The sequence below is a fragment of the Gracilinanus agilis genome, chromosome 4 (genome assembly GCF_016433145.1).
Source record: "Gracilinanus agilis isolate LMUSP501 chromosome 4, AgileGrace, whole genome shotgun sequence".
NCBI classification, from domain to species: domain Eukaryota; kingdom Metazoa; phylum Chordata; class Mammalia; order Didelphimorphia; family Didelphidae; genus Gracilinanus; species Gracilinanus agilis.
Genome location: NC_058133.1, coordinates 132502496 through 132521412, shown reverse-complemented (window position 1 = coordinate 132521412; position 18917 = coordinate 132502496). Strand labels below are relative to the sequence as shown.

General features: G+C 39.8%; 1 protein-coding gene across 1 annotated transcript in view; it reads left to right on the top strand.

Moving 5' to 3' along the window:
- CAPN8 (calpain 8) overlaps window positions 1-18917 on the top strand; it is a 121999-nt gene that overhangs the window by 57027 nt on the left and 46055 nt on the right. Inside the window, exons 3-10 of the mRNA XM_044672725.1 lie at window positions 3064-3182; window positions 3511-3644; window positions 4816-4984; window positions 6954-7037; window positions 8849-8934; window positions 12833-12907; window positions 14276-14436; window positions 18552-18727. Coding sequence (XP_044528660.1) covers window positions 3064-3182; window positions 3511-3644; window positions 4816-4984; window positions 6954-7037; window positions 8849-8934; window positions 12833-12907; window positions 14276-14436; window positions 18552-18727 — 1004 coding nt within the window. The remainder of the gene's footprint in view (window positions 1-3063; window positions 3183-3510; window positions 3645-4815; window positions 4985-6953; window positions 7038-8848; window positions 8935-12832; window positions 12908-14275; window positions 14437-18551; window positions 18728-18917) is intronic.

Genomic DNA, 18917 nt, shown 5'->3' with positions numbered 1-18917 from the left:
TGAAGCGTATGAATTGTGTGAAAAATCTTGTTCATCAAATTCTGGAATCCTAGAACAAGAGGGCATCCCCTTGAAGATTGAAAGCAGTCATTTTAACACAAATAAAATATAGAACAGGCATACTCTCTGCTGAACATCTTCACTAAGCTGCAAGCACAATCAGTATCAGCTGAAACAGCATTTAATTAGTTCCCCAAACATAAAGTTATCATTATCAGTGTTATTAATGGGCAACCAGATGAACATGAATAGCAGAGCTTGGTTATGATGTTTTAATGACATTATTGCACAAGTGTTGGTTAGGTCGGCAGGTATTCCTTGCTTATAGAAGTTATAGTGGATTGCAAGTATTAAGAGAGAGGGATAACTTAGGGATGAGCCTTTGTGCTTCATTGAGAGTCACAGAATGTCAAAAGAATTTGAGGAAGCTCCTTGGCTCAATGGATGGACCCTCTGTGGGGGATTTGAGGGAGGATGTAGACAAGAGCGACACAGGGTGAGAAGGTATGATTGGCCAGAGAGATTCATTATGTCACATTTCCATTCAAATACAGCTAGGTTCCAATGAGCAATAATAATGAATTCTGTGAAGTGATCTCATTATTTGAATTCACCCTGCATATTTCCACTGGGCTGGAACCAATTACCATATTTTATGTACTTATGACTTCAAATAGTAAAAATTCGAATACAGGGGATTCATTATTTGCACTAATTAGGACCTAGCTGTATTAAAGTAGGAAGGGTAAGGGATTTGATAAGAAATTAATCAGGTTAAAATATAAATAGATTCAAGAAAGTTTTATAATAGTCGATGCACCATAGATTTATCGATCCATCCATCCATCCAGCCAGTCAGCAATCAATAAACATCTATTAAGTGCCTACTGTATTAGGTGTTGAGGATACAAAGAAAAAGTGACAGTCCCTGAAATCAAGAGGGTTACAGTCCAAGTAGGAGACATATGTACGTGGATAGGTATATAGAAAATAGATGCAAGAGTTGTAGAAAAAGAGATGTCAAGAGAAACGAGACATTTTGATGATGCATTTCTAATGTGAAACTAACACCTAAAAAAGCAATTGTGCTTTCCCATAAAACATTCCTTCTAGCACAGTGGATAGAGTGTCAGGTCTGGAGTGAGGAGGACCTGGGTTTAAATCTGGCCTCAGCTACTTCCTAGGTGTGATATTGGGTCAGTCACTAAACCCAATTGTTTAGCTCTTGCCACTCTTGTGTCTTAGAATTGATAATAAGAGAGAAGGAAAGAGTTTTAAAAATATATTCCTTTGTATTATTGAGAAAGAGAACATAAGTGCACTAAATACTTTTGCCTCCCCCTAACAACTACTTAATATTGAACTACTTTGCATATATTTGTATTTATTCACTTTGCATTCATGCCCCCCCCTCTTGCTATAAACAGATAATAGATATTTGTTCTATCTCTGTCTGTCTGTCTGTCTGTCTGTCTGTCTGTCTGTCTGTCTGTCTTTCTATTGATCTGTCTGCCTATGGATCTCATTCCTTGTTTTCTCTACCATTAGAATATAAATTCTTTGTGAATGGGGATTATTTTTCTTTGTAGTGCCTGATACATAATAGGTGTTTGATAAATGTTGTTGGTTTGTTGATGGAAAGGACCACTGGTTTGTACCAGGATGATATATTTTGTAAGCTTTAATGAGTTTCTAAATGATTTTGATGACATTCAAAGATGATGACAGCATATGATGGCACAGAAAATACAATATGGTAGGACTCTGGAACCATGGGCTTGATTCATGCAGCCTTTCTGAGCCCCAGTCTCTTCATTTTTAAAACAAAGGTTTAGAATATATAGTCTCTGAAGTAATTTCCAGCTTGAATAACCTTTGATTCTGACCCTGCTCTCTGCCTCATTTTCTTCATAAGGAATGACACCTCAAAATTGTTATGAGAAATTTAGAATTTTATATAAAAGAAAATAATTTACAACAGGCTGTATAAGCCAATTATTTGTTACCTATGAGCATGGGGAGGGGGGGGGAGAAGGAATGATAATAGATAACCACGCATCATAAGTTTAGGTATTCTTTTGAGAGTGCATCTCTCCATTTTGGCTAGAATGGAAGTCAGGGGCCACTCATGGACCCAACCCCACTGCTTATTGGCATAGAAATTTTGACTTGCTGCATTTTTGTCATGGGCCAGTTTTCCTTCTTTGGCAGTTTAGTGGCTCACCATTTCCATAGGCCCACCACATTGCTGCTGGACTCTGCTGGTTATGCTCTCTAACAGTATCAGAATTTTTTTCATCTTATTTGAACTGTTCCCTTTTAAAGGCTATATAATATAATCAACTAACTTGTGTTTTGTATGTGTGTTCTGGGAACACAGAGTGATGTTTTATGTTCAAAGGGAAACAGTTTTACTTCATATTTCCAAATCCTCCAAATTATAAAAAAGCAATACATAAAAAAACCACCCAATTGATGTTAGCCCTATTATAGCTTAGAACTCCTGAGCTCAAGTGATCCACCAACTAGTCTCCTATAGTGGCAGAGATGAGAGATTTGTAACACTATGCCTGATTATTATGACAAAATTTCAGTGGTTCCCAGACTTGTAAGTCAATTTTGGAGGAGAATAGGGGATTTTGATGTTTGTTTTAACTTGAAAGATAATTAATACACAAGATACTTTCTAAATCCCATTCTCAACAATTGTTTCCACATTGATATTCTCCAGAATTTTTGTCAGAATTGCTGAGGAGTCCAATAGTCTTGGAGTCTCATCTGCTTTCTCTCTATTTATCCTCTGTTCAAGGTATGGTGGGAAGTAGTGGGAGGACTGGAAGACACCCAAGGTCCTTGGATGATCCATACACAATTAGTAGCTAAGCAAAAGCTTCTAAGAATCCAGAACTCATGTATAGGATTTTGGAGTAGAATGAAAAGGGAGAATCTGCACCATCAAAGTGGGATTTGCTCTCGTATTAAACAAAAAGGGTATGGCAGCATCTCCAGGGGAACACTAAAAGCCTAGTTTAACCAATGTATGTGTCCTATGATACTGCACAGGTGATTGCTGGCTCCTGGCAGCCATTGCTTCCCTGACCTTGAATGAAGAGCTCCTTTACCGAGTGGTTCCCAAAGATCAGAGCTTCCAGAAGAACTATGCAGGAATCTTTCATTTTCAGGTACTATGCGTGCTTTGTTTATTACCCTTAACACCCTTCTCCCCATCCTTAATTTGATGTCATCAGTGGCAAAGTCCATTCATTCATTTATTCACTTTATTTAAACAAATACTCAAAGCAATGGAGGAGTTCTGAAATTGATTGAGACATAGTCCCTTAACCTGTAATCTGTTTGGGAAGAGGGTAATGATGTGTTTAAAATAACTACAATATTCCTACTCTGAATTCTTTGGAAATAATGTTTTCTTGTTTGATATAAATCATTCTGTTCCATCAACCTCCCTTTTCACCCTCTATGATCAGACTCTGGGCTTCTTAAATCCTCTAGTTCTGGCAGTACGGAGAATGGGTGGATGTTGTCATCGATGACAGGCTACCCACCAGAAATGGGAATTTGCTCTTTCTTCACTCAGAAGAAGGCAGAGAGTTCTGGAGTGCCCTGATGGAGAAAGCCTATGCCAAGTAAGTGGAGGAAGTTTGGGATTCAGGGAACCCTAGGATGCCCACCATACTTCTATATAGAAGTTCTACACAGATCCATATTTAAGGTATTATCTTTGCTTTGCTCTTTAGTACCTGGAACTCCCTTGAGTTAGAGAATAAGCTTTATAGGATCATGAATTTAGAGCTGGAAAGGATCTCAGAGGCCAAAGAACCCAATATCAAGTGGCAGAATTTAGATTTTACTCACAGGACAAGTATAAGGCTAATTTAGATTATAAGAAACAGCATGGCATAGTAGAGAGATTTGAGTGACTTGCTCATAGTCACATTGCTACTAAGTGTCAGAGATGGGATTTGAATTCAGGTTTTCCTGACTCCAAGAACAAATATACTATCTACTATGCCATGCTGTTTCTTATAATCTAAATTAGCCTTATACTTGTCCTGTGAGTAAAATCTAAATTCTGCCACTTGATGACTATGTGACCTCAGGCAAATCAGTTAACCACTCTATTTCTTAGCTTCCTCTTCCTTTAATGGGGGTAACTGAGCTGACATAGAGCTAATAAACAAGTTAGGCTCTTTGGTCATTATAAAACAGTAGAGGAAAAATGAATAATAATAAATAACCTTGGCTCCTTGACTCAGCTGATGAAGCTTCCCATCTTTGCTCAGCAACTCTTCTACCAAGTCTAGCAGGTCAGCAATTTTTCTTGTTTAAACTAAGAATTATGTCCATCAGCTCCAGCTCACCTGTCTCAGCTACAGCTCCTGTGGTTCCTGCATCACGCTCTTCCTAGCTTTCCTTCCCAAAACAAATTTTAAGTTTGGCTTTAATGTGGATTCCAGTTTGGCCACAAGACAGAATTGCTTAAGGTGGTCATTGGTTCCTTGAAATGCATGCACAGCATTTATGTGAAATCATACAAGATTCATTCCTGGGAAACTGCTGACCTACCTATTGGAGCAATGACCTGAGTTGGAATTCTAGGACAGCAAAGCCAAGTTTTCTTAAGTGGTTTTCCCCAAGTCCATCACCTCCACAAAATACCATTACCCATACATCCTCTGAAGAGGATCCTCTAATTGTGATCCTCTAATTACAGCAGATGCTCTTTGGACAGTAGCTAATGTCTAAAGATTAGAAGCAGTGGATGTTATTTTTTCCCTTTTCTTTCCTTTCCTGCAGGCTTAATGGGTCTTATGAAGCTCTCACTGGAGGGTCCACAGTGGAGGGATTTGAAGATTTCACTGGAGGAATCTCAGAGTTTTATGATTTGAAGAAGCCTCCATCCAATCTGTATCAAATCATCAGGAAGGCTTTGCGTTCTGGATCACTGCTTGGCTGCTCCATCGATGTGAGCTAGGGATGTTTCCCTTCAATTCCTTTCATTGGAGAAAGCATGGGTTGGAGTCAAGGGAAGGCTTTGGACTGTGGCTTGTAGGCAGCACAATCTCTGCCCTAATGGACAGACCCTAATGTCATTAGAGTTTATTATTGGTACTGAGCTTTGTTCCTAGAAAGATCTTATTCTGGTCTAAGATCTTTTTGAGTGGATGGGGACAGAAAAGGTTATTCTCATCAGAGTATCAGGGACTGTTGCTTGCTTTTTTTGTTTTTAATCCTTGAATCATAGTGGTTTATACTTTAAAGATTGATTATGATCCCTGAGTTCTATCTCTAGCAAGGCTACTCATTTGCTGAGTGACATTAGGGGATTCACTTCTCTTCATGCATTATATAGGATACAGTATGGTGGATTGGAGATATCACTGGATTGGGGTGCAAATGACCTGGGTTCAATTCCTAGGCTTTATCACTTACTCTCGGTGTAGCCTTGGGTAAATTACTTTGTGCCTTTCAGTCTGTTTCTTCTACTGTAAAATGAGGGGTCTGAAATCCCTTTCAACTCTAAACCTATGATCCTCTGAGGAGATTCAATATACGATGGTGGTAGTTTTGAGACTTCTGATTCAAAAGCTTTCTAGGGAAGTATATTTTAAATTGGAGGTCATGATCTCCCATGAGGGGGACTGATGGGGAATGAGGGTCATAGAAGGGAGATCTAGAATATTGTTAGCACCATCTATCATTTTTTCTTAGCTGTTATACACTCCTTTCTTGTTCCTTCTTCCCCCCACATTATCTTTCTCTTATTACTTCCAAGAATCCACCTAGTCAAGTGGATCTGATGGAAGCTGGAGTCCCCAAAGAGTATGGATCATACTATTTTCATAGTATGGATTTCTTGGATTCACATATCTTGTATTCTGCAGACATGTTTCCTCTCTCCTTTCACAAAGGATCCTTCCTCTCTATGTCCCCTCTTTAAAACCTATTATCCCTTCATAAAAAACAAACAAACAAAAAACATTTACCTGCATTAAACATATACATACATGCATACTTGCATCAGGTATCAACCTACTTATTTCAGAAGTGGACAAAATAAAAACAAAATATTCTCCTTTTCCCAAAGTATGATAACTCTGACAAGTTGTGTATCTCTCTCTCTCTCTCTCTCTCTCTCTCTCTCTCTCTCTCTCTCTCTCTCTTTCTGCACATGTCTGTGTGTTTATCTGTCTGTCTATCTATCTATCTATCTATCTATCTATCTATCTATCTATCTCTGTTTACCTCAGTTTCCTCAATTGCAAAATGGGGGATAATAATAACCTACTTCACAGGGATGTTTTGAGGATTAAATGAGATATCTGTAAAGCACTTAAGAAAGTGCCTGACACATAGCAGGTACTATAGAAATGCATATTCCTTTCTCTTTCCTCTATTGATTGTATGTTATATACATATGTATGTAAATACACATGTGTATATATAAATATATTTAGTGAAGGGGCATAGAGAGGAAGGATCCTTTGGGAAAGGACAGAGGAAACATGTCTGTGGGATCCAAGGTATGTGAATCCAAGGGATCCATACTATGAAAATAGTATGATCCATATTATTTGAGGACTCCAGTTTGCATCAAATATGACGCAAGGTAATTAGTGCTCCTCTGCCTGTTAGAGGGTCATTCTCCCAAGAAGAAATGCCTTCCTAATTCCCTAGTGGCATTTATGAGGCTGTTATGTCATGCTTGGGTCATGGCAGGCCCCAGGCACTTTACTTGACTGAGCAGGCTTAATTGGTAAAGGGTTCGTTGATGATAGCTCTATTAAGTCCAAGGCTTATTACAGCATTTGCATGACCTCATCCTGTCGTTGAGCCCCATGCCCTACCTCTGTTCCATATATCATTAGAAGAAGTCACAGGACAGGCCCCAGTAATCCCTCTGCTAGCCTGACTGTGCTCTTTTCTCAACCTAGATCACCAATGCATCAGAATCGCAGGAAATCACCAGCCTGAAGCTGGTGAAGGGGCACGCTTATTCTGTCACTGGAGTTGAAGAGGTAAATCCAGGCATCACCTGCTGTTCCTCCAGCGGCTTCCTGGGTGTGATTCTTAATAGAAGAAATGAAATTTAAGAGTCCCTTGGGGGCAGCGAAGAGGCTGGAATCGGGAGGTCCTGGGTTCAATTTTGGCCTCAGACACTTCCTAGCTGGGTGACCCTGGACAAGTCACTTGACCCCCATTGCCTAGCCCTCACTGCTCTTCTGCCTTAGAACTAATACACAGTATTGACTCCAAGACGGAAGGTAAGGGTTTAAAAAACAAAAAAGAATGCCTCAAAGGATCAAGCGGCATCAATTCTTGCTGTTTGCACAGGCAAGGAAAATAGTGATAGTAGGATGAAATATTTTCATTTCAAAGTAAAAATATGATATATTTTTGTGGCAATGGATAGTCCTGGCCCCTTTTCCATTAAATGTGCTGCTTTTTAAAGGTTAATTGAGGTCTTTTGAGGTGAACCTAGTCTATCATTTTAGTTCAGTTTATCACTGGGAGTTTGGGAACAGAAAGGCAATCACTGCCAAGGTCACGGAACATAGTTTTTATAAAGAAATATTAACTAATGTGGCCATTTGCTGCAGTGTTATTCTTATTCCAGTTTTTTTGACTGACTCCTGCTCTTTATGTAACATACAGAATACAGCCAGCACCCAGACATTGCTGGAGTTGGTTAGGAATTCTAATAAGGTCAATGACTGACTGGGGTTCTGTGAATTTTAGAATATTGATAAATGAATGTTTGCAGCTATGTGACTCAGTCTATCGAGTGCTGGGTCTGTAGTTAGGGAGATCTGAGTTCAAATCTAGATGCAGACACTATCTATTATGACCTTGGACAAGTCACTTAAAAAAATCATCGTCTGCCTCAGTTTCTCCAATTATAAAATGGGGGTCATCATAGTACCTACCTCACAGGGTTATGGTAAAGATGAGATAATATCTATTAAATGCTTAGCACAGTGCCTGGCATGTAGTAGGTATTTAATAAATGTTTGTTCCATTCCCCTTCCCCCCTACCCCATAAGTTTCCTAAAGCATTTATCAGACAACAACTTACAAAGCTACAATGGGGCAACTCAGTGGATAGAAAGCCAGGTGTAGTGTCAAGATGTCTTAGGCTCAAATCTAGCCTTCGACAGTTTCCTAGCTGTGTGATCCTGGGGAAGTCACTTGACCCCAGTTACCTAGCCCTTACTGTTCTGACTTGGAACCAATATTTCATATCAGTTTTAAGACGAAAAGTAAGGGTTTAAGAAACAACAAAAAAAGAAACCACAACTCCTTACCTCGATATTTTGGATTCCGAATTCTGGCTCCAAATGACTGTTCCAGAATTATTTATTTTATGCTCAATGAAAGCACCTGCCTTTCCCCCTGAACTAAGCAAATTCATTTCCCACCTCTGCATTTTTGTATGGGCTATATCTTCCTCTCCTCATATTTATTTCTCTGAGTCCTTCAAGGCTCCACACACGTGCCATCATCCCTTAAGGAAAGGCTTTCCTTACTCCCTTAATTGTTGATGCTCTCACTTATGTGAAATTATTGTGTATTTATTTACCTTTATAAATGTTGCATGTACCCTGTAGAATAAGGGAGGGACTATTTTTTTCAGGGCTGTCTCTGTGTCCCCCATGCCAGGTTCAAAGGAGGTCCTTACTAAATGTTTGTTGAATTGAATTGAACATTTCTCTTTAAGTGTAATGTTTTTCAAGAGAAGAATTCTAGCGGCAACCTGATGTAGCTGCAAATGTGGGACACCAGGGGTGAATCGAAGTGCTCAATTCTTCCTTTTTGGTGGCATTTGCAGGTTAATTACCATGGCTGCCTTGAAAAGCTAATCCGTCTAAGGAATCCGTGGGGTGGGACAGAGTGGACAGGAGCATGGAGTGACAGGTAGGTTCCTTTTAGAGAGAGCCAACTTCCTCTCCTTATATTCCTACATTACTGAGCATCTCATCAATATATAATATTATGTATTATGCATAATACATATTATATTATATATGGATAATTCAATCAATATGTGATTGAATTAGCTCTTAGAACTGATTTTAAAATATATAATATAGTAAAATCTAAGATTGCTTACTGTCACAGGAAAGGGGGAAGGAAGAAAGGGAGGGAGGGAGGAAAGGAGAGAATTTGGCTCAAAATTTTCAAAAAAAAGTTAAATTGTTTTACATGTAAATAAGGAAAAATAACGTTATTATCATTCATTTTTAAAAAACCATACCTTCTGTCTTAGAATTTATAATCAATATTGGTTCCAAGGCAGAAGAGGAAAGACCTGGCAATTAGGGTTAAGTGACTTGCCCAGGGTCACACAGCTAGGATGTGTCTGAGATCAGACATGAACTTGGGACTTTTATTTCTCTATCCACTGAACCACCTAGCTACTCCTAAAAAATAAAATATCATTAAAAAAACAATAAAAGTGAAAAATGATTGGCTGTGTGGAATTTAGAAGCTCTCCCAGCTCACCAAGCCTGCTTAGAAAAAGAGAGCTGAGTCCAGGCTAGAAAAACTAAGCTGTCATGTTTAGGGCCGGATTTCCACTTCTTCCATTTCAAATACAGACAGGTCAGTTGAATTACTCCTGGCTCTAAGGGGCTCTCTCAGAAGCTTTCACGTTCTCTGCCTAGAACACAGTGTGGTTCAAAGGCCAAATCAATCATTTCTTCTCTGATCCTTTCAACTGATCAGTATGACAAAGGCCAAAGCCATCAGGACCAATAGGAAATGGCACTTGGAGAATGAGATTTGATCTTGGGAGTCAACTGGTCACAACAGGCAGCAATCGATGGGCCTGGAGCTCACTCCATTAGCTCATTACCACTGACACGTATTGATCTTTCATGGCAGAAGCCATTAATGACCAAAGAGGCTCTTCTCTGGCAGGCCTCTCTGATGGTAGGAGTGGTAGGCGAGTCAGTCAGAGAGGGACACTCAGGGCAGTTCCGTGACGTTCCAAGGTGTTGGTGCTTTAGAAACCAGTGTCATGCTTGTAAAGCTGAAGAATTCTGAATAATGGAACAAGCTCCATTTTAGGCAGCGAGGTAGCTGGTGCCCAGTGAGCGTCCCTTAGACTCTGGTCAACAAAATGACCAGCCGTGACTCCAGAGGACAAAGCGTGCCCCCACTTCTTCTCACGGAAGTGACAGATTCAACATGCTGAATAAAAATCATTTTTGGACATTGTCAAAATGGAAATTTGTTTTGCCTGACAATATTCATTATAGGGGTTTGTTTTTTTAGTAGTGTAGGGAAAGGAGAGAGAGAAAATAAATGCCATTTAATTACAAAAAAATAAATATAATTTTCACAAGATATCAGAGTGGAGCAAGGCTGACCAACTTGACCTAGGGTAGAAGCCAGTATTCGCTGGTGCCCCTGACCAAGGATCCCTCCCTGTGCCACTCTGCCCTGCCTCACCCTCAAATGCTCCTGCATAAAAAAACTCTATTGCTTGTTGATTAGGCCATCCTCCCATAGTTCTATGAAACTATATCAATCTAGGCCTTTCAAAAGGCTTCAGTGATTGTAATCATAGCCTCAGTATAATTTGCAATGTAAATATTTTTTGTCTGCTTCAAGGTAGCATGAAATAATGTAAAGGGCATGGGAGAAATGGAGAGATCAAGAGATCTTTTTACTAAATGTGGCAAGTCACGTAATCTTTATAAGCCTCAATTTCCCCATTTGTAAAAGAGTCACAATAATAATTGTACTACTTGCTTTAAAGGGTTGTTATGAACAGAGCCCTTAGAAAACTTGAAGGTGCTTACATAAATGTGAGTTTTATTATTATTAAAGTTTTGAAAAAAATCTGCTACACTCCAACCTAGGGCCATGGGGTTACTCCTTCTGCATTAGAGGGTTCCTGTCAAATTTAGACACTTAAAGTTTAGCAAATCTCAGTGCTGTTGGCAAGCTTGACAATATTTTGAATTGCTAATTATCCAAAGTGTAACAGAGCTAAATATAATTCTTACAAACAAGACTTAATTTCACCATTTTTTTTTTTTGGTTTGGTAAAAGACTTTCCCTCCAAAGTTGTTAGCAGAGATTGAAGTGAACTGATTTATTTCTTCCTTCCTCCCATTGACTTCCATTCATAGATGGAGTCTCTAAAAGACAATGCAATTCAACAAGAATGAGCATTTATTAAGTACTAGTCGTGTGCAAACCACCATGCTGGGTGATGAGGAGATAAGAACGTTTAACTAAAATACAGTCTTTGCTCTCAAGTAGCTTATAATCCAGATTGAAGGAGGGGGAAGATACATGGGGATACACATAGATACCATAACATACATACTCTAATACATGTAAGACAGTTAAGCGATACAGAGGATAGAGTGCTGGATCTATAGTCAGAAAGACCTGAGTTCAAATCCAACAGACACTTACTATGTGTTCCTTGGCAAGTAACTTAATTCTGTTTGCCTCAGTTTCCTCAACTGTAAAATGAGCCAGAGAGGAAATGGAAAACTACTCTAGCATCTTCGCCAAAAAAAAAACCACCAGATGGGGTCATGAAGAATCAGATATGCCTGAAACAACTGAACAACAACAAATAATACATGTATACCCTGATAATATTATACACAATAACATTTAAGTACGATTGTTAGTAGATAAGAAAAAGGAAGAGTAGGCAAAGCAAGAAGATTGAATGATCCACAAACTGATCAATTAGCCATTGAATATTAGGGCTGTCTGTTTAAGGAATATAAAATACCAAACTCTGACCCCACACAAATATTAATGTCATGAAAAACTTCCTACTAATAAGAGCTGTCCAAAAGTTGAATGAGTTACCTAGAGGAGCGATAGATTCCCCCTCCTTGTATTCCTTCAGAAAGTGGCTGGGGAGGGGAGCTGGATGGTTCTATAGCTAGAGTAACAGGTTTGGAGATGGAAGGTCCTGGGTTTGAGTCTGGCCTCAGATACTTCCTAGCTGTGTAACTCTGGGCAAGTTATTTAACCCTAACTGCTTAGCCCTTACCACTCTTGTGCTATGGTATTGATTCCAAGACAGAAGATAAGGGTTAAAAAAAAGGAAGTGACTGGATGACCATTTATTGGGTATATTATAGCAGAGAATACCTTTCCGGTATGGGCTGGACTAGATGGCTACTGAGATCTCTTCCAGCTCTTGAATTCTGTAATTCTGCAACACTGTCTAACATCTTTTTCACTGATTAAAAAAAATCAAAAATAGCACAATGGGAAAAAACTCTAGATTTGGAGCTATATGACATGGTTTTGAATCTAGGCCTTGCCATTTACTATTTATGCCTTTGGGTAAGTCCCTTAGTTTTGAAGCCTTTAGTTTCCTCTTTTAGCAGGAAGATAAATCAACTGATCTGAATTTATTTCACCTCTCTGGTCTTTGCTGATTCTTAGATGGAGACCCTAACAAGTAATGTGATTCAACAATAGACAACATTTATAATATGGGGGTCTGGGACTAGTTGATTCCTGAAGTTCCTTTCCTTAGAGGCCTTAAAGCACATTAAATAGGAATTTCAGATCTTATTTTCTCTTAATTTGTTCTTTCATCCTTTTTCATAAAATATATTCTGAAAGACCCAGTTCTGAATGAACTCGAGATTCTCCATGTTTGAGCTGGTTCTTTTGGTAGCAGTCTGCTTGTAGTGGGAAAGGTTGGGTTTATGTGGCTCTTGATCACTGCAGGGTCAGTGTTTAGTGAATGCCCCCTAGAAACCTGCTATAAACACAAATTCCGTTGCTATGGAGTCTAATGGAAGATGTGCTTTATTTTCAGTGCACCAGAATGGAATGACATAGATCCCAGGCAGAAGAAAGAACTGGACAAGAAAGCTGAAGATGGAGAGTTTTGGTGAGAAGTTTTCCCTTGTTCTTTGGGTAGACTATTCCTTGGTTTCCTTGATCTAATTTTGTGGTGAAGCAAAAGGGAGGAAAACTGGAAGAAATCTGATGCTCCTGAGAGTTGTTTCCTTATATAAAGCAGTAAGAATACAATGAAGACCCTTGTTTTCCTTCCCCCTTTTGTACAAATCTGGTTATTCCCCTGCTATAATTTGACACATCAAAACCAGGAGATCTAAGCCCTTGGTTAGCCACCAGCCCTCTAGGCTACCTTGGGGCAAATAAATGATGAAACATCATTTTTCTTAACTGCAAAATGTAACTGTTTCATCACAAATTACTGTTGCATTCAGTATACCTCTTGGATTCCAAGGGCAAGTCCTTAAAAACTTAGTGTACTGGGGCAGCAAGGTGGCTCAGTGAATAGAGAGCTGGTTTGGAGATTCACATATGACCTCAAACACTTCCTAGCTTTGTGACCGTGGGCAAGTCCCTTAACCTCAATTACCCATCCCTTACCATGCACTCTTTTGCCTTGGAATTGGTACTTAGTATTGATTCTAAGACAAAAGGTAAAGGGTTTTTTTTTTTAAACACAACAATTTAATTCACTGACAAAATGTGAGCAACTTACATCTTCTCTGGTAGGATATAGAATCCAGCCATATTGGTCTACTTGCTCCATCTTCCAAATCCTTGCCTTTTCATTGGTTGTCCTTCAAATGTGGAATGCTTTCTGTCCTTATCCCTACCTCTTGGAATCCCGGGCTTTTTTTTTTTTCAGGACTCAGCTAAAGCATCACCTACTGTGAGGGGTCCCATCCTGATTACCCAGATGCTAGAGCCTTCCCTTCTAAGGTTACCTTGTATCTCTGCCTTATATGTGATCTTGTATTTCCTTGCCTAAGTTCATATTGTCTCTCCCATGAAGGACGCTGAAGCATCTCCATCTGTGGAAATCTTAAAAAGTTACTCAATTCTGGCCCAGTTTAGATGTAATCTATCCCAGAGATCAAGAAAAGGCTAGACTAAAAGACCAGGAGGCCCTTTCTTTGAAAAAGTCAAATACTATACTAAATGGGGAGGAGAAGAAAAAAGGAGAAACTACTGTGGAGAATTCCTTGTAGTATTGTTAATATTAGCTAGCTTATTGGACAGTGGAGGTATCAGTGCTGCCACTCTACCTCCTGGGGAAAGCATGGCCTTTAGAGTAAGGCTAGGATGGTTAGAAACAAATCTCAGTGTCACTGAATTTTAGCATCTTCCTTTCCCACTGTTGGTCATTTAGGTATAGGAAAAAACACTTAATTCTCCAGGGAATGCATTTGGCTAACTTTCATTCCCAGTTCTGGAAACTTTCTGTTCTTTTTGCCCTCAGGATGTCATTTTCAGATTTCCTGAGGCAATTCTCTCGGCTGGAGATCTGTAATTTGTCTCCTGACTCTTTGACCAGTGAGGAGATCCACAAATGGAACGCGACACTGTTCAACGGCCGCTGGATCAGGGGCTCCACAGCTGGGGGCTGCCAGAACTATCCAGGTACAGACCAAAGGGATGATGGTTGAGATACACTGGAATGACCAGCCTCAAAGCCCACCATTTGGGTTTGTTCTTCCTGCATCAATGCTTGACCGCCTTTAGATTTCCATTCTTTGAATGGTGTGGTGTTAGATGCCGTGGAATGGCATCCCCGTGGGGACGAGGAATTTTTTCATGGTACAGAATGTGTGAGTGGGCCAGTGGTGGTCAGTTGGATACTCTCTGTGATTTGGCCTAAATTCACAGCTCTAAAGAAGCCTTTCTGCCAAACCCCTCTTACTCTTAGCTTTCCAGAGCTTCTGCTTCTTCTCCTCAGGTTCTGCCTCCGCCACTGCTTCCCCTCCCTTCTTCCTCCCTTTTCCACTGTAATTATCTCCTCCTGACCACTATAGCCAAACCTGCCAATCTGAATGCTAGCTGATAATTACATGGCCATGTCGCCAGGGGTTGGTTCAGCAGATCAAAGTGCTTTACTCACCGCTGGTGTGTCAGGGGAACTAAGCAGAGCAAATGCCTGCTTTGACAGAGGATACACGGTAGATGCTGTTTATCAATAGTCACTAACTCCTAACCAACCCTTTCAGCATAATCCAGAGCCAGGGGTAGAGGCGAGGGAGAATGTGGATCTTGCCCTTGCCGGCTGTTCTTTATGTACTAACCTTGGACACGTCTTACTAAACCCGGGAACTCTGCTATGGATGTGAGACTCAAGCTTGTATTTCACAATTTTTGAAGGAAACTAACATATATGTAGGCTCCTCCTAGGTTGAACCAGCTGAGACAACACCTGATGAAGGATTTAAGAAAAATGACCACCCCCTCACTCTACATCTCTAAGGAGGAACGAAGGAAAACAAACTCTCTTCTCATCAATACAAGTCATGTACTTCCTCTCTTTGATGTTGCCTTGTTGGCCTGATTTAGACTGTAAGCACACTGGGCAGGGATCCTGTTCCCTGTAGGTTCTGGACATGGTATCATCTACATCCTGGTATTACATGTATCCTAATAAAGTCCAAACTTGACACCATCTTGGGATCTCAGTCCAGGTTTCTCCTGCCCCAGCACTCAACTCCACCCCAACTTACTGTTTTTATGGCCCATTTCCCTTCTTTAATTCTGTCAAGGAGTAAACAAACAAAAAAAAAAGCAGAGATTATAGTGCATTTGGGAGATATTAGAGTGTGATCACCATTAGCAAACCTCTAGAGGCACATCAGAAATTTGCATGGATCAATTTGGGCAGCTAAGAACTGTTGTTGGGAGGGAATGTGGTAGCTACATACCACAAATTGCTAGCATACCCCTGCCAACCAGCCGTCAGGAACAGATTTCTCTCTCTTGCCAATTGGTAATAATGCAAATACATAGCTGTTCAGAATATTTTTGTCTCTTCTGTAGCTTACACATGGTCAACTTTAAAATCCAGAGATATTCAGGGAAGGAATAGAGGAAGGAAGGGAGAGAATTTGGAACTCAAAATTTTAGAAAAGGAATATTAAAAATTGTTATTACAGGGGGCAGCTGGGTAGCTCAGTGGATCGAGAGCCAAGCCTAGAGATGGGAGGTCCTGGGTTCAAATCTGACCTCAGATACTTCCCAGCTGTGTGACCCTGGGCAAGTCACTTGACTTCCATTGCCTACCCTTACCACTCTTCTGCCTTACTGACTCCAAGACGGAAGGTAAAGGTTTAAAGAAAAAGAAATTGTTATTACATGTAATTATGTTAAAATAAATAATTTTTTTAAAATCCAGAGTTATTTGCCCTGAATTATATTTTTGTAACTTCAGATTCCTAGAAGGCAAAGTTCAATAAACAGTGCTGTTATTATTATAGAATCCTGAAATGTCAAAATTTCACGGGACCTTAAAGGTCATCTTCATTCTAAAAATGAGGGAGCTGATTCTCAGAAATCAGAACTGACTTATCCAAAGTCATGCAACTATTAATGGCGCAGCAAACAAGTAAAAGAGTCTGGAAAACTAGAAGATGCCTTTTGAACATCCCCAGATGCCTTGCTAGTTTATTATTTTAAAAAAATCCTTACTTTTTTGTCTAGCAACAACTCTGAAACAGAAGGACAAGCAAAGGCTAGGCAATTGGGGTTAAATGACTTGGCCAAATCTTCATAGCTAGTAAGTGTTTGAGGTCAGATATGAACCCAGGTCCTCCTAACTCCAGTCCTGCTATTTCATCCACTGGGCCACCTAGTTGCTCCTTGCTGGTCTGTTAAACTAAACTCTTACTAAAGGATAAGAGGAGATTTTCTTCTGCTAAGAAGCATCACTCCTTAAATTGTTGAAGTCCCAGGATAAAAAAATGATAGCCATAGCTTTTTTAATTCATTCCATCATTCTGATTCTGTTATGGACTTATGGGTCCTTTGAAAGTTTACCCAATCTTTCTAGGTCTTATTTCTCACATGTAAAATCTCCAGGTACCATTTGACCAGGTAGTTTTCTTCTCACTGAAGAGGAACTCCTTTGGAGAATAAGAGGTTTCATAGTGTATTTGCTTAATTGCCAGAGTTTTCCCTCTATGCCATAAAAGACATCACAATATATGAGGTATATATGTTTCATGAGCAAAATGGAAAGCTGAGACAATTGAAACAATGCAATAGGCCAGGTGGCGAGAGGTCTAGGCTCTCTGGGGTGACACCCTGTGAAGGTCAATCATCCTGGTTTTCATAGGTCATAAGGGCATTGCCTTTATAGTCCTGTCACACAGAATGCTTCTAAGTAGGGAGTTAAGTAGGCAGCCATCTTCATCTTTCCTGAAACCTTGTCTTTCATCTAAAGAATTCAGAATGCTCTGGTGACATTAGATGATTCTTCCTCTTCCCATGAGTTTGGATCTGTTTTCATAAACCAGAAAATGGAATCATTTAGAGGTTTAGGATCATAAGAGTGCAAACTTGGGGATGAAAGGAACCTTAGAGGTCATCTAGTCCAACCCCTTCTTTTAATGGCCAGAACTTGAGGTCCACAAATTGGATTTGCCCAAGGTTGTATAGGCAGCAAGGACTGAGAGTTTTTGGAGAGAGGATCATTTTGGTTTGTTGAAATTCCACTGTCTTCTCCTTCTCTGTGAGAGGTTTTTCCATTTAAATTCTACTTGTTTTCAGAAGCCCGTATTTGATTAGGAATTCTGGAATAGTCTAATTTACAGAAAATGGACAGTTTTATTTTTCTCCTCTTACCTCTTAGTTTCCAATTTCCTCTATTTGTAACAGAAGCTAATAAAATATCCTTAAGATTGGTTTTTAGTGTCATAGACTTAGAGGGAAAGGTGACTTCAGAGCTTAGTTAGTCCATATCACCCCACCTTTGCTAATTTTACATATGAGGAAACTGAATCCCAAGAAGGTTAGATAATTTTTCTAAGGTTTCACAGGTAACAAGTGCTGAAGGTGAGACTGGAATCCAAGCCCTCTGATTCTAGCGCCATTTTTCTTTCTGCTGTATTCTGCCAAACAAATTCGATGTAATAACTTTGATTACTTTCTCCAGGTTATATGATACTTGGGAATCATATTTCATGGTAATGTTTAAACATCAAATCAAGTATCCCTTAGGATTAGTGCTTTCGGTATTTTTAGTTAGTTATACTCTGACTCTACCTTTTCCCATTTAAGTATTGGAGAAAAAGAGATAGGAATAAGGATTAGAACTGGGATTTTCTTGATATAGAGGACCTTCTGGATGAGTAAATATTCCATTCCATTACAGACTGGCATAATCTTTGCAACTTATGATCTCAGAGAATTTCCTAGAACACTGAGAAGTTAAGAGACTTGACCAGGTCACATGTGAATGGTCATAAACAGTGTGTGTCAGAGATAGGACTTGAACTCAAGTCTTCCTGATTGCAAGACTGACTTTCTATCCACCATGCTAAGCTGCTTCTCACTACATTTGAATGTTATAAATGAACACAAGGAAAAAGGAAATGTGACCCCCTTTGCTGGACAAATATGCCCAGGAGTATAAGTACTGGGAATTCTTTGACCTGAATTATGCTTGTAGCACCGGGTTGTCCAAGACATCTTTTGATGTTTCTTTTTTTTCCTTTTTCTTCCTGGGGGCAAATAAACATCAATGTGATGCGCAGCTACATACTGGACCAACCCCCAGTTCAAGATTCGATTGGATGAAGCAGATGACCACCATGAAGGGAACCCAACTGAGCCCTCCTGCACAGTGCTGCTGGGTCTGATGCAGAAAAACCGAAGGAGAAAGAAGAGGATAGGACAAGGGATGCTCAGCATTGGCTATTCCCTTTACCAGGTACTTTATATCTGGGTTCATCCTCTGAGTTGGTACTAGGTATCTTTGGTCTGAATTTGTTGGCTATTTGTCTTATTGTTTGCCTCAAGCAGCCTTCCTTACTAACTCTCCCATGTTCCCTAGGAACCTCCCTGGAGGTTCTGAGATGTTTCATGTTCCAGGTACTGGAGTTTTTATTCTCTGTTACATG